The sequence below is a fragment of the Dermacentor albipictus genome, chromosome 1 (genome assembly GCF_038994185.2).
Source record: "Dermacentor albipictus isolate Rhodes 1998 colony chromosome 1, USDA_Dalb.pri_finalv2, whole genome shotgun sequence".
NCBI classification, from domain to species: Eukaryota; Metazoa; Arthropoda; class Arachnida; order Ixodida; family Ixodidae; genus Dermacentor; species Dermacentor albipictus.
In genome coordinates, this window is record NC_091821.1 from 62028212 (window position 1) to 62045216 (window position 17005).

Below are 17005 nucleotides of genomic sequence, written 5' to 3' on the forward strand. Positions count from 1 at the left end.
CAAAAAAATTTGAAAATGGCATTATGGTTGAGTAGAGCCTTAGGTTCATCACTGGCCTGCCCTATGTGCCAGGTTCACCCCTGAAGCTATCAACATGCCTCACCACAACCCACAAAATGCTTCACTACATGATCTGTTTGTCATTTTGTAATGTATACAAGAAACTTTCCATATCTATTGCCTTGCATGTAAAGTTAGTAGAAGATTGCGATGTCTTGTAAATGTGCAACGCACTGAGCAGCAAGTAAGTGCAGGGGCCAAGTGTGCCCCCACATCAAGCCGGAGGTAGATTCTGTACGTAATTCACTTTCTTCAATATCGAGGTTGACGATGGAATTGCTATCTTGTAGAAGAGCTGATGTCAGGGTGCTGCAAAAGATGGTTTTGCATAGCAACCAACCAACGAGAATTGGAATTGTAAGTAGTTGACTAGGTCATTTTTAATTATTACTCCCATCAAAACACTTTGCAGCACCGAAGCACCACAGCAGGGCAGTGGGTACAACAGAATAAAAAGCACAAGGAAGGAAAGAAAGTCAACAGTAGTTTGTATACAGTCAAACCTCAATATAACAAACCTTGATTTAATTAAATTTGCGATGCGAGAGCTATATTAATTTTCATATCTTAGTTACATTGAAAACTGTACTTCTTTCGCAATTTAAAGAAGTAATTTCATGACACGGTCTCACTTTAACAAAGATTTTGGCCATTTCAAGCATGTACTTGGAGCCTGTATGCTAGTAAATCTAGCAAAAAACTATAACAAATGTCGGCTGAGGCAAGTTATTTTAAGCATCCTTCCGCATGAAAAGTTTTAGTGGCAAAAAAGCCGTCAAGCCGCACACACTGGAACATGGTAGACTGGTAGGCTCAACACAATGCACGCAAATGCCTGGTGCTGTGAGGCACGCCAATGCATTGCTCATGGCACAATCTGCCCTGCACGTACTGGCACTCATAACCTGACCGTCTTGAGATTTGTTTATAAGTGCTTACTGACAAAATAATATCCACCAGGAGTGCTCTGGGAATTTGTGAAGCTGTTTTTACTGCCGACACTTCAAAACCTCGAATCAATTAAATTAGCAATTTATCAAAGTTCGCTTGCTGTAAGTACAATTTTGTTATATCGAGGTTCTATGATGGCAGTGTACAGGAAGGGCAACATTCACAAATTGTTGACTACTTTAGAAAATAGAGCCTGGTCGGCTGTCACCACATATGCAGGCAAGGCATTCCATTCCGAAACTTCATGGAAAGAAAGAAAACTTCATGCAATTTGTACGGCATTTAATCTGCATTATCTTACAACTGTGGTCCCACCTGCAGGAGACATAATGGGGAGTTTTTAGGTACAGTTAAACCTCGATATAGCAAAGCCAGCCATGTTTTCGCATGCACTCCGTCCCTGCGGCTGATAGAGTAGCTTGCAGTGGGGAGCAAATGCTTTTTCTGCCTCTCGCCTTCAATGCGTCTCTGGAACTTGAGATTACACAACCTCCAGTAGTAAACGCACGGAAAGACAGTGCACATGACGCCACAACATCTCAGCATGCCCACTCTTTGCACACGCAGCAGAGTACACAGCAGAGCAGAGGGCACATCGGCTGCGTAAGCGTTCAGCCGTGCTGTCAGCCATGCCCAGTCATGGCATTGCTAGAAAAAGCAACATGCGGCAACCTGCCCAAGATCATTTATTTTCTCGGTATTTCTCTGTGGCAGCAGTGAAATTTCGTTTTATTGATATCATGTATAAACACAAAAATTATAGACCGATCAGCTTACTGTCCGTTGCCTCCAAAGTATTTACTAAGGTAATCGCAAATAGAATCAGGAACACCTTAGACTTCTGTCAACCAAAGGACCAGGCAGGATTCCCTAAAGGCTACTCAACAATAGACCATATTCACACTATCAATCAAGTGATAGAGAAATGTGCAGAATATAACCAACCCTTATATATAGCTTTCATTGATTACGAGAAAGCGTTTGATTCAGTCGAAACCTCAGCAGTCATGGAGGCATTACGGAATCAGGGTGTAGATGAGCCATATGTAAAAATACTGGAAGATATCTATAGCGGCTCCACAGCCACCGTAGTCCTCCATAAAGAAAGCAACAAAATCCCTATAAAGAAAGGCGTCAGACAGGGAGATACGATCTCTCTAATGCTATTCACAGCGTGTTTACAGGAGGTATTCAGAGGCCTGGAGTGGGAAGAACTGCGGATAAAAGTTGATGGAGAATACCTTAGCAACTTGCGATTCGCTGATGATATCGCCTTGCTTAGTAACTCAGGAGACCAATTGCAATGCATGCTCACTGACCTGGAGAGGCAAAGCAGAAGGGTGGGTCTGAAAATTAATCTGCAGAAAACTAAAGTATCGTTTAACAGTCTCGGAAGAAAACAGCAGTTTACGATAGGTAGCGCAGCACTGGAAGTGGTAAGGGAATACATCTACTTAGGGCAGGTAGTGACCACGGATCCGGATCATGAGACTGAAATAACCAGAAGAATAAGAATGGGCTGGGGTGCATTTGGCAGGCATTCTCAAATCATGAACAGCAGGTTGCCACTATCCCTCAAAACGAAAGTGTATAACAGTTGTGTGTTACCAGTACTCACATATGGGGCAGAAACCTGGAGGCTTACTTTTCTAAGGGTGCTAAGGGATTTTCTAAGGGATTCTTTTCTAAGGGTGCTTTGACCTATTTTACAGTTATTATTTATAAATGTTTCAATTTATAGAAGGCCATGGGACAGCACTTGTGTGTATTAAGGCCAGTTTCCAAGTCCCCACTCCAGAAGGTGATTATAAAGATCCTGCTGGAACGCTGCATCTTTAGCGTCTTGAATAGCTCTGTAGAACACACAGTCATCAGCAAACAACCTGATGTTGGGGAAACATTTGAAGCAATATCATTCAAATATATTAGAAATAAGTAACCTCTCAGTAAATATTTTTTTACTGCTCATAACGCATTGTTTTCTAACTCATGACAATTACATTTATGATGCTATCATCTATCTCTAGTGCTCTAATTTATGTAGGAATGACTCATGAGAGGCAGTATTTGAACGCTTTTTAGTACTAAAAAAACATTGCATCAGTCTGTACCCTATTTTAAGCTGTTTCTGCTACATCACGATAGAGCTCAACTAATTGAGCAGTACAGGAAATGCCTTTTCGAAAACCTTGTTGTGCTGGTCAGAAAAAGTTATTTGATTCCAAGTGCTTCTATGTTTTGCTAGTATGTGCTGAAATATTTTGTAGGATATGGAACATAAAGAGATGGGCCTATAATTACACGCAGGTGACTGCAAACCACTCTTGAAGACAGGCACAACATAGGTAGTCTTCCAATCTTCAGGAAACACTCCTGTTTCTAGCGGTCTAATTTTCTCCTACTTTTTCAGTGTTTATAATTTCCCCGACGTTTCCTGGATTTTTCGATCGCTAGAAACCTTGTATGAGACGCACAGCTCTCAGGGTGGGAGTCAATCAAGAGGAAGCATTAGAACATCTAACATGCACACAGCTGCTATTCGAAGATTAGATAAATAAAGCCTGCTGTGGCTGCTAGCACAGATCCACACTCAGGTGTCCTCCAGTGCTCAGTTCACCAATGGGAGGGCTTCACCAGTCTCATCATTGCAGTTCCATGAAAAGGCATCTTCATTAGCTTCATCACACCACAAATGTCTGCACCTGTATTACACAGTTATACCCACTTATACCAAGCATGATAAATCTGCTAAAGATAGTTGTTATATCAATAGTTCATTGTATTTGAGCTTAGCACAGTGGAACTAAAATTTGTAGTGCAACTGAAGTCTGATCCTGGCAAGAAGACATAGTGAGACTGTTTTAAGTGCATTTGATTGCAGTTATGCAATCACGGCATTTTCATTGAGCTCCAACCTTCCTTCTCAGTTATACATCAGTTCCCACTCAGAGAGCAAATTATAGAAAATGATAAACGATACACAAACACTAGTGCGTACTACCTCAGTGCATACTAAAGGAAGATTGAGAAACTATCTTGGTGCACTACAGTAGGCATGAATGTATGCACGTGTATTGTTCCTAAATTAACATTTTATTTCAGCCTGTAGTGAGCATTATTGCAGTGCCCAAGTATTTAATCGGCATTACTCCTAAATAAATAAATAATATTTACAATAGTTAGAACAATCAATGGAACCATCAGAACAGGCCAGCCATAAAACCACTGTAAAATTAAGAACTTGACAGTGGCAACTCTTGTGTAATGAATACCAAGGAGGCATGCTTACAGGAGTTGCAGGTTTCAAGTATTCCATGGTGGCTCGCACGGCTTGGGGTGGCAGGTCAAAGAAGTCATTCCTGAAATCAGCAAACAAACTTTCTCATAAAAACGTTTAAAAAGAACGCTTCATTAAGGCAAAACAATTTCCAGGTGAAAAAATATGAGCAGCAAATGAAAGATCGAAACCAAATGCCTTTACGTAAAAAATGCAAAATAATTTTAGCTCCATATGCTTAAAGTACTGTACATTGATCACAACCCTAACCCTAAAGGCCTGTGTAGCTCTGATGCAAGACAGCAGTGCACCTCGCATGCGTCGATGCGCTTGTTGTGCATTTTTTTTAAGATAAGGTAGAAATGGATGTACGTGGGAGCAGACCAGCCTGTATGGATACACGTTCTGCTGCCATCAGCACACATACGGTGAATCACGCATGAATGTGATTGGCCGTGTGTTCGTTACAATGCCAACAATACGCCATTTAAACAGCTGCTCATCATACAAGGGCAACAAGCAAGGCACACTGTTTCATCAGGCTTCAGAACAGACTTCTTGTTTGAACCGATCTGTCCCCGTTCTTGACCAAATTAAAAAGTTGGCGCGTCTCTGTTCACATGCTGATCAGTGCTCTGAAGCCTCATGATCCCTTTGTTCTTGGCCCTTCCCCTCCGGCTGCAGCGTTCGTGACTGCCAACACTACTCAGGTGCTGTTAGTTCTGACAGTGGCCTTCAGCTTGCAGAGCATTTGAATCCATTCCCACTCATGTAATCATGCGAGCACGAATGAAATGCGTTCAGCGCAGGCCCGCGAATCACAAAGCGACAAGTATCGCGTGTTGATAAAGCAATGGGGAGGGGGTCCTTCCATGAAGCGCAGATGTAGCCTGCAGTGGTTTTTAAATTGAAACTGTAATGTGTAAAGATCCGTCCAAGTGGGGGTTGGGTTGGATTAATTTTGACAGCTCGTGCAACCCTAAAATGCCATTCATGGCTGGCGGTACAACTAGACATCTCCAGTTCAGCATCCCATGTCTGGCCTTGCTCAAGGAAATGATAAGAGTGTCATCCACGCTTTCTAGTGGAACATGTTGGAGGCCTTGCACATTCTTGACACAGAGTGGCGATCTGCTCTTGCTGATAATGAATGGCCACAGTGTGCATGAGCCATGGTTTCACATGCGCAGCAAGCAAAAATAAGAGCACCCTGCTAATTTTTCCAGGAGGCTTAATCTCCTGTTTAACAGCGTCTGCTAAAACAGTGCCCCTTCAAATTCATCAACACTAAATATTTCCGATGATGCAAGTCACACTCCGTTAGGAGAAGCGCACTTGCAGGGGTGCAGTGCACCGCAGCATTCAATATATTGAATGTGGAGACGAACGGGAGCTCGATATACACGTAATACATCGTTATATTTTTGCATAGAATTTCCAAGGCAATTTTATGACTGTTCGACATAGACAATATTTCCGAATTTGATTTATGCTTGTAACCTGGTTTCTTTTCACTACTTCCCATCATCGAACATTGTTACACCTTACAACAGTGTATTCTGCAGAGGCCACAAACTGCCCCTTTAAGATATTGTATTTGCTGACTCACTGCACTTCACTGGCATCCATGCTATGTGCTACCTACTGACTCAGAAACCATTGCACTTTCTTTATGAGGGACAACTAAGCTAAAAGTTCCTAGAAAGATGCTGCCCTGTCATGACAAAAGAAGATGTGCTGCTACATTGCTATGGGAAAGGAACGTTGCCCAGGGGGGCGCTCATGAAAAATGGCCCTCAGTGCCTTAACATTTAATCTCTCAAACAAAAGCGGAGCTGCAACAAGCACATTCTTATGTTTTACAAAACTGTAGCCTTGGCAAGTTTTCTGTGTTCTTTTTCATTTCCCTCAGTATGACACTGAAAACGATTTATAGGCTACAATCAACGAGGACGAAATTATTTGTCAGAAATGCCCTAGAAGTACTTGTGTAGAAAACTGGGAGCCACCGAAACACCTGCAAGCGTATACTGCCGATAGTGTTGCGGTGTGGTTTCAAGAGGATCAACTCACTGTAAGAGTTCCTTCATGCAAAATAAGTCAAGAAGGGCGAGAATTACATACAGGGAATTGTTTTCTAGATTCACAAAATAACATCTCACAATGGTGGTTCAAGGTTTCAGCAAAATACAATTCACGAGTGAATAAGCTATAAATGCAATCGAAATTCAAACAAGCAATCACTTGTTCCATTTCTGCCTATTTTAGATGCAAATAGAGGCAGTTTCTTTGTAAGCAGAGTGACATTGATTTTTTTGGAGCCACTTATGGTGTCCACAGTGCCTGAATTAAAGGTGTGTCCACATTAGCAGCACAAGATCACCACATGGCGTTTGTGGTTCATGGGCCCATGGCCGGCGGTGGTCTTGCTGGCAAATGGCAAGACCCCTCTTTCACACAGAGGATCTGCCTGCGAGATCTCACTGCTGCAAAACAACATGGCCGTTCAGCGACAGAGGAGTTGTCATGGCTACACTCTGACATTGCTGGCAGCCTCACCGCCGCTGATTGATCGCCACCAATATCATCACTTGGCCTTTTCCAGTTTGCTTTGAATCTGTAGCTGACTGTGTTTCAAACCGAACAGCCGAAGCTCCCAAGCCACAATGTTTTGTTACCATTGTTGCTGCCTTAACCTCTCCTTGCAATTATTTTACACAAAGAAGAAAACGTGCCAATATTTGCACTGCTGCCAGCTGAGATGCAAGCACAATTAAGCCGTTTCGCCATGTTCCGTCGGTAGTCGTGCACTGCAGCTAAAGTTGATTTGCGTCGGAACTCTTATTGGTGGCCGTGGACATCGGTTTTAATAAAACGAACTTTACATGTTCATTTACTCTGGCAGACATAATTTTGCCTGGAATAGAAGATGCATAGCGAAAAAACCTGTGTTTCTGTCGCCAGTCTTGGTAATACATCGGCGCTGGTGAAGCATAGATGTGCTGTTTCTGCAGAAAACATGAAGTGTTCGTTGTTTATCTTCGTTGTAAGATTGTATGATTAGCAATGTCATTTGTTGCCTTTTAATTTTGTCACCAGGCACTATCAAAGGTGCACACCGGTGGAAACAATGGGCATTTATGGCGGCTGGCACTAATATTACTTTAGTGCTCCCGAAAAATATGCCGGCTATACATATTCTTGTACTTGAAACATGTTCTCAGTCAGTCCAATTTTCGCTTTCAATAAAACCAAATGCACACATATTTTGTCCGAGGAGGTCTAGAAATAATAGTTGAAATGGCATGCGATTATGCCTGCCTGAAAAAAACGTCGCTGCCTTTTCATTTTATCACCAGGCGCTGTCAAAGGTGCGCACCGCTGGAAACACTGGGCATTTATGGCGGCTGGCACTAATATTACTTTAGTGCTCCCATAGAGTTTCTCACTTCATTACCTAGAGGGAAATCTGGCGCTGCTGTGCTGTGGTATGCATGGGAATGCCGGTATATTGTGACTTCAGATTGGCATTGTTCTCGGAGAGACAGGACACCTTGAAGACGCGCTTGGCAAGCACCGTTCCGTCTGTCACAATGATTCATTTTCTACTAAAACAGCACTTAAAAAGCTATTTTGGTTTTATTATTACGCAAAAACGTGTTTTGTTTAACTATAAGAACTTGTTATTGCGTGTACGATTATATGTTACGTAAAATGTATCAGTGGGCTGCTAAAGTTGGAGGACAGACGACAAGGTTCGCGCTCGCTTTGAAACAGTTTGTCGTCTGTTCTTGCTTTTCTTCGCTTGGTCATGCATTGTAGGTGAGTAAAGATGTAATATGCATGCATGGAAACATTTTAAGAAGATTTTACTTTGAGAATGCGTTATTTGTGTAGCCAAATCCACGTTTTAGATGAAGCCTCTTACAACACCAGCCAACACGAGCCCTGCAGACACATATACCGTCATTCCCATGACGGCGCGGTGCCCCCTTAAGAAACTCCCATAGACGGTGGCGCCAGATTTCCCTCTAGGTGTTATAGTGAGAAACTCTATGAGTGCTCCCAAAAAATATGCCGGCTATATATATTCTTGTACTTGAAACATGGTTCTCAGTCACTCCAATTTTCGCTTTCCATAAAATAAAATGCACACATAGGGTATTTTGTCCGAGAAGGTCTAGAAATAATAGTTGAAATGGCATGCGATTATGCCTGCCTGAAAAAAAAAACGTTGCTGACACTCGTGCTCATAGTTTTCACAAACAATAATAGAATGATAGAGCAATATTACGGCTTTACTATTTGTGACAATTAACCACTCAGGAATAACAACAACCTTCTAGCTTCTTTTTTTTCCTCCCACGGCTTTTGAAAATTCCTCCCCATACCACTGCTGGCCATTTTCTTCTGTTTGTATGACTAGCGCTAGCGCTACAATCCTATGCGTATGATAACCCTAGCACTACATCGACTGAAGAATGCAAAGGAACATTCGCACTTGATATGACGGAACAGCTTGTTCTCCTGCACAGCCCAAGATCACGCAATCGCACTAACGAGCCCTGGGGCATGCGCACCTGGCCCTCATAGACGGCTGCGCATCGCCCACTAGTGTCGTCGACGTCAGCCCTTTGGGGGCATAAAAGCTCGACTGCTTTGCGGTCACCGACCAGTGAGCATGATACAAGCTTTGAGGCCGTGCGACTCACGAATCCGTTCTTGTTTCTTCACCAGGTGAGAGACCAACGTTCAGCATACACGTATCGTAGCAACAACGTTTCTCTCTTGCTTCTGCCATGCCCACGATCACTACTTGTACAATAGGTGACTGCCTACCACTGTTTAGTTGATTTGCTGTCTTCCTATAGCGACATAGAAACCAGCCCAGGACCAACATCAGAGGAAATGCTTAAGACAATACTAGACCAAATACGAAAGCTAAAGCAAAGCGCGAATTTCACAAATCACCAGCTTTGTGAAACTGCTAACAAGCCGTCTTCCATTGAGAAAAAAATGAATGACCTGTCTGCTGACTGATTACATCCTGAAAATTGACGTGTTGCAAAAAACTATGAACAATCTAATGCTGAAAGTAGACAACTTAGAAAACAGAAGCAGGAGGAATAACTTAATCATATATGGCGTGAAGGAAACTACAGAAGAGTATCAGCAGTCCCTCGAGCAAACAGTTTCCAAGGAAATATTTCAAGATCTGTTAAATACTGACGTACCACTTGAACACATTCATAGAATTAGAAGGCCTTCAGCAAATAAATGCCAACTGGTTATCCTGAAACTATTAGATGAAAGAGACAAGGCCAAGATTCTTAAAAACTGCAGGAAACTCAAGAACTCTGCATTTACCACCTAAGAAGGTTTTTCACCCCGTGTGCAACAGATTCGAAAAAAGCTTTGGCAAAGCGCAAAAGAGCACAGAGTGACAAAGTGATGCTTTTTTTCGACAAAATTAAGATTAATGGCAGACAATTCTGTTGGGATGACGAAAGAAATGAAAGAGTACCACTCGCTGGACAGTGACAAAGCCGCTGCAGTCGCAATAGCACTTTTCTTGCGAATCCTAAGACAGTACCTTTAGTCCCAAAGAGTAGCTCGTCAATAAAACTGTTTTCAGTGCTCAACGTAAATGCTTGAAGTATCGCAAGCAAGTGCGATGAACTTGAAAGTTTTCTTCACATGTACTTGGATTACACGTGAAATCATTCAATAAAAACGTTGCGTGAAGTGCTTGTCAAGTGCTCCTTCACAGAAAAGGTACAAGTTGCAGGTTGTTGGAGAGGAGTTGCGTAAGAAGATTAGATTGTCAAAGTACCAGTTTTTTTTAAGATCAGAATACACAACTTCCTTACTATCAACCACCAAAAGTTCTGCAGGCACCTAACAGACAAGAAAGAACCTGTAAGCAAAATTTTTTCTAAACAACTCTGCTGTTATGGACACATATATAATAGCGTCAACTTTTAATGACCAATTTTCCAGCATAATTCTGCATGGAAAAGACACGACTGCCGAATTTACAGGCAAAAAGCAAGAGATACCTGACCTTGTCGTAAGCGAACTGGGCATTTTTTTCAGCATTTATTCACCTCGATACAAAGAAGTCATCCGGATCGGACGATATTCCAAACTGCTTTCCTTACAGATACGACAAATGGTGCACAAAAATATTTATTTCTTGTCTCCAGCACAAGTCTGCATAAAGGTGAAGTTCCTAAAGACTGGAAAACGGCAAAGGTCTTGACAACCTACAAATCCGGCGATAAGTACTCTGTAGCAAATTATAGGCCCATTTCTCTGTTGTGCACCACCAGCAAGGTTATTGAACACTTCATTTTTTTCTTGAGCTTGAGCTTGAGCTTTCTTGAACACATGAGCTCATTTTTTGGAGAGCGACAACTTTTTTCACGAGCAGCCAGCATGGTTTTTAGGCGTGGCCTATCAACGGTCACGCAAATTATTCGTATCGCCAATAAATTGTTCGCGATGCTGGACAAAGGTGGGCAAATAGACATAATTGTTTTTTGATTTCCAGAAAGCGTTTGACCGTTTGTCCCATTTGAATTTAATGACAAAACTTAGGAGCCTCTTAAACAATAACCAAATTGTAATGTGGCTTGACTCTTACCTTTCTGACTGCCATTAATATGTACAAATAGCTAAATCAAAGTCTCATACAGAATCAGTGATTTCTGGGGTTCCCCAAGGCTCGGTCCTTGGGCCCCTTCTTTTTCTTATATATCTCGGTGACCTGGCGATCACCTCCCCTATACTCAGCCTTTTTTTTTTCTGCAGACAACTGCACTGGCTATTACACCCTCGAAACAATCGAGGATCAAGCGACACTAAACAGCTACCTAATGGCTATTACTAACTGGTGCCATGTGTGGGAGGACAACTGAATACCTCAAAATGCACTCTCAAATTACAATTACACGTAAAAAAAAATCCACTTTCCCTTGGATGGAATGTCAACAGTAACCAAATCACCCTTATTAACCAGTTAAATACTTGGGTACAATTATTGATTACACATTAAGTTGGAACTCCCATATTAAAAATATTGTCTCTGCAGCATCAAAACGACTAGGGTTGCTCAGGCATCACTTGAAAACACTGCAACAGTAAAACAAAATTAGTTGCATACACGTCCCTCGTATACCCATTACTTGAGTACGCAGATGTAGTATGGAATCTACACACCAAAACAGAAGCTAACTGCATAGAACGTATTAAAAAAAATATATAGCTTCGCTTTATTTACAATGCTTACGATAAACAGGTGTCCATATCTTAACTTCATCTGCGGTCCAGTCTTTGCACAGTTGAAACATGGCAAAAGTTGCAACGCCTAAATATGCTACTAAGCATCATTAAGTCAAGTAAAACCAGATTTCCAGGCATAAATGCAATTTAACATTTCACGACCCACCCGAAAGAAACACAGCAAGGCTATTTTAGTACCTCAATGCAGAACAAATGCATACAAAGGTTCCTTTTTCCCAAGGACTATTGTTGAATGGAACGGGCTGCCAAATGAGGTAACGCTGGAATCTTTTTTACCAGCCATTGTTCCTTTCTTGTGATTGCTGTGCATTCTTTGTTGTTCTTTAGAAAGTGTCCATATGCTAATAAGTTGATTGCTCATTGTATTAGTCTTGTTGGTGTTAGTGTATCTCATTGTTCTTTCGTCGTCACAACAATTATGTTTACCAAAAACAACTAATAATGCAATGTACCCACTCCTGCCGTGGCAGACAAAAGGTTACTGGCAGTATTGAATCAATAATAATAAAATAAATTGTCCACAAGGAGGCACTGCGTGTCAGTTTGAAGCTCCAGCGCTGGTTCCCCACTGGCACATCTGGCAACCGTAACGGGCTAATCTAGAAGTTACTACTGAAACAGAAAGATACCTTTCTCCATAGTGTGTTTTCTCAAGGCATGCCAAATCTGTTTTGTGTTCTTATAGAGTTATTGGATTTAATGTCACAAGCAACATGAGAGATGCTTTAGTGGACAACTAAATTTGGCCACCTGTGCCACAGTCTCAAACCAGTCCATGAAAAAAAGCCACTTCCGACAGCCATCACGGGTGGAACAGGAGACGTATAAGGGCAACAGAGCAGGTGAATGCCTGCATAAAGGCACTGGGGCGCACACTATCAGCTCCACAACGTGAATTTTAAATCTAAAGCACCACGAGTGTTTCTGCACTTCGCCGCCAATGAAATCTGGCTGCTGTGGCTGGGAAACAAACCTGTAAGTTCATGCTCAGCAAGCAGGATGCCAAATCAGTCAACATAGCTGAGATATTTTTGACGAAGACTATACGTGCATTCCTTCACTATTAAATTCTCAGGCTGCCATAACACACAATGGTTTACTATGCTTTATCGAATTTGTTAACTGCCTCTGCGATTTCAAAACTTACCTCAAAAAACGTAGCTTGTTCTTTGGGAGCACTGCAAGTGTGCCATAGTCGACAAAAAGCACCTGCATGAAGACCATAGCTTTTCTGTGAGAACCTAAAGGCATTTTGTGCAAGTCGGTTAAAGGAGAGTTAACAGTGACACTGACATACAACAAACCCACTAGAATTCAACAATGGTTGGCATATGTTGTAATTGTGGGCTTTAGAGAATGTTAATGCAAGCGAACAGCTCCTTCCACAGGCAAGCTAGAAGAGGGCTTATTATGAATGCAGAATTCTCTATTTCAACTCCAACTTCTACAGAAATTCAGTGTTAAAGGGGGCACAGTGCAAGAAAGTACAGTATTTTCTCGCTAAAACGAAGTGAGCGGGACAGAGAAAAAAATTTGTTATAAGCGGTAATTCGATATAAGTGACCACTCGAGAAAAGCGAAAGCAGTCGAGCTTTAATTGCGCCACAACTGCAAGGAAGTCAAAATATAATGTATTCAGTGAAGAAAAACTTTATTCAGGTGCAGCAAATGCAGTGAGCTTTGGCTGTTTCAAATTCTTACCGGGTGCGAGCAACACCTGCTCTAATTTGACTAAGCATTGCACGAGGCTGTGGTCATCACCCATGTATTCAACCTTATTTCATAGTAGGCGTAAGTACTCCCTTGTCTGCACCATAGTTGGCACCTCACGCCCTACGTTCTCTACGTCCTCATCGGGGCCACCAACAGTGTCAGTTATCTCGGCATCCATCGCTGGGGAAACCTCAGGAGCAGCAGCGTCAGCCAACGTGAATGTCTCGAAGTCGCCTTCTACCTCTTGGCCAGCAATTTTATGAGCAGTCTTGTATAGATCACTGCAAGTCCAGTCATCATCAGGCTGGTCATCGGCGGGAAAAGCCGGCATGCACAAAGCAGTTGGTGACTTACAAAGGTGCAAATTAAATGTTCAGTAAATGGATCGCACCAAGAAAATCTATGTTGTACCTGTTGCTGGCGTCATGCGCTGTGAGCATGCACTGCAAAAGAGCCTTGCGGTGCAGCTTCTGAGTGGTTTCAATGATGCCCTGATCCATCAGATGCAGTACTGCGGTTGTATTTGCAGGCAAAAATTCCACAGCAATCACCTTGAGCTTGTCAATCTTTCCATGGCTTGGACAATTGTCAATTATGAAAAGCACTTGCCGATTCCTTGCATCGAACCATCTAGCAGCAGGCGCACATAGTCTTCAAAAATAGCAGCAGTCATCCATGCTCGCTTGTTACTTCTGTAGATGCATTCCTTAGGAATAGTTGCACTTCAGAAGCACCGCAGCTTCTCCACCTTCCCCAGCATCAAAAAGGGAAGCTTGTCCTCGCCTGTTGCATTGGCACCAAACACACTCCTTACTCTGCTTTCCTCCAGATGAGGAACCGCCAGCGGTAGTGAATGTGCGATTTGGTAGCATCTTGTAGAAAAATGCAGCCTCATCTAGTTGCAGATGTCATTGTTTTCATAGTTTTCAAGTAGAGCTTGGAGCCGATGTTAGCCATATGTCTAGAGTCATGGTTCACGGCTGCGCTTTCGCCAGCGATTGACTACGAGGTCACGTTGTGTCGTTTCTTGAACTGCACAAGCCAGCCATTGCTGCACTTGAAATCTTTATGGCCCATTTGGAGGGCGAGAGGTTCGGCTTTTGCAGTGTGCAGGTCCATGTATGAGGAGATTTGCACTCCTGGTATTCTTCAGCCACTACAGAAGTGCACCTTCCACTTCAGGGTATTTCAAACCACGATTCCTCTTTCTCTTTGCTGACAAGCTCTTTTCAAAGCCATCCAGCACAGCTTTCTTGTTTTTCAATACAGTTGATAAAGTAGACGGCAGTATGCAGAATTCCTTAACAATGTCAGTTTTCTGTTGGCCGCCTTTTTCCACTTTTATCAGCAGAACTTTCTGTTCCAAAGTCAAACACTTTCGCCCGGTGACTGACGGAGCCATTTATCACTGTAGACAACAAAAGCACACGCGAGGCACACAAAACGAAGCACTCCGAATAATACACAATCACATGGCCTGCAGTACACGCCAAACGCACGCGCCATCGGCGCCAAAGTGACTGAGCGCAGGGAGTAACGCAGATAGCAGAAGCTTCAAAATGTTGTCAGGGCATCTTGCATTCCTCGTCAATGGGCGCTGGTGATGCCGACAGTTGCAATGGAGGGCTTGGCATCAGCTTCATGTGCAGTGGAAGAAAGGTGATCTTAGTTGTGGAGACCAAAAAGCAGGAACCGCGGAAGGGCACCCGTTCATGGAAGATTGCGCTCGGGAGGGCAGGCCGAAAGAGGGCAGCTTTGGAGGAGCAGTGACGTCGAAACTGGCAGTGAGGAGGCGAGAAGTTGACATGAAGATGAGTGAGAGGAGTGACTGGCATCCAAACAGCTTGCAGACTGGAGAGCGAATGAGGAGGGGAAGGCAGCGGCCACATTTATAGGGAGGGCAGGGAGGTCACAAAAGACTACGAGAGTATCGTGCTGGAAAGCACCGCAGATGCCGTGGCTCGAGTCTGAGGTTGAGTTTGTTGAGCTCAAAAAACAATCAGCCACTCATTGTGGGTATTGCAGTAGGGGCTCTGCATGATCACTCAGCAACTTTTTCCAGAGGTGTGCAGCTGTGAAGTTTGCTAAATTAGAGTTTTTCGGCTCGCCGACGTCAACGACACTGTGCTAATTCTACAGTTCGAGTGTCGGTATCCGCGCACCGTCACACCCGCGCCATTGACATATGTCTAGGAACAAAATTCAATGACCCTACCACAAATTTAGACCATTTGTCTGAAGTCTCATGGCACGAATCGAGCATGACCGACTCTAGAAAACTGCCTGGGAAACACCAGGCAGTTGACCCGCCATGTTGATAGCCTGACTCACTGCTGGTGATGCTCGGATTTTTTGCGTTTTCAGCAAGTTATCGGCTGATTTGCTCCATCCAAAGTGCAACAAAGCTAGGGGCGGTGTTTCACTGCGATGCAGGCCAATTATGGCGAGCGGCGAGCAAATTTCTAGACCGGCTTACCCAAAGTCGTCTTCCCGATTTGTTAACGTAGCTCCTCCTGTTGAACATGGCACTTATAATCGAAGGGACACTTCTTTTTTGCTTTTCAGCATGTTTCAGTGACAGAAGTTCTCAATAGAGCGGTAAAACTTCGCTCACTGAGCGCACCTCATGGAATGTTATGGCGCAAGTCTGCCCACAGTCTTTCGGCATCGCAAAGCATCAGGGAAAGTTTTATTTTTAACGCGATAGCGTTAAGGAGCTCGTGTCGCAGAAAAGCCGGTGTCGTCGGCGTCGGTGTTTGCGGCGTTGACCGTGAGCGATAAATCACGGCAGGCACTCCATAAATAAAAAGCAACTTCCAAGATGGGCTGGGTGGGAATCGAACCAGGGTCTCCGGAGTGTGAGACGGAGACGCTACCACTCAGCCACGATTTCAATGCTTCCAAAAGGTACAAACGCGCCTCTAGTGAATGCGGTGTTGCCTTCGAAACGAGCCGTGGAAAGTTATACTGTGGTGTATATCGGTAATTATGAACATGTAACTTACAGAAGTCGCAATTACACGAGTAGCGAAGTGCATTTCGCTGCATTTCTTCTGCGCTTTCCGCACACGCAGAGCCATCTTGCGGCAAACACAGAAGACCCCCTCCTCTCCATGTACGGCGCTGCCCCGACAGATGGCGCGCCACGCGCGCATTGGAGCTGTCGCGGCTCGGACTCTCTCCCCTGACAACGCTTCGCCTTGCTCCCTCTGTAGAATCAAGCGTCCTTCCTTTCTTTAGATCACTATCTCTCTATCTCTCTGCCCATGCCGATCACGACGTTTGGCTGGCGTGCATCATTTCCCCCTCCGGGATACCGAGTTCTTTGGTTCGCTCCGCTTGCTCAGGCGCACGTTTCGTTGCTGCGCCGAACGCCGCGTTGCTCGACCATATGGCTCGACGCTCACCGCGTCCGATGCGGGGCGCCTCGTAAGTGATGGCTGCCCTGTAAGACCCGCCGAGGGTCTTACACCCCTTGGCGGGTCGACGGGAACGCTGTCGCGTTCCACTCTTGAAGGCGAAGCTTAAGCGTCCTCCAATTTTTGTGTGGGTTCTATCCCGGAAGACACCAGAGATACAACGCGACCGAGGTTAACCATGGAATTTGACAGCTTCCATTCGCTCTGCTGCAGTAAAGAGCTGGGAGCAGTCGGCACTCGCTTGATATTAGTTCCTACGCAGTCAACGGTCGCGGGTTTG

General features: G+C 43.8%; 1 protein-coding gene across 5 annotated transcripts in view; it reads right to left on the reverse strand.

Annotated features, from left to right (window-relative positions):
• Window positions 1-17005, reverse strand: part of LOC139047613 (uncharacterized) — a 213060-nt gene that overhangs the window by 71630 nt on the left and 124425 nt on the right. For all 5 annotated transcript variants that reach the window (XM_070521470.1, XM_070521472.1, XM_070521475.1 and 2 more), the window contains 2 exons: window positions 12741-12802; window positions 4301-4370 (listed from right to left, as the gene is read on the reverse strand). In XM_070521470.1, the coding sequence (XP_070377571.1) occupies window positions 4301-4370; window positions 12741-12802 (132 nt within the window). The remainder of the gene's footprint in view (window positions 1-4300; window positions 4371-12740; window positions 12803-17005) is intronic.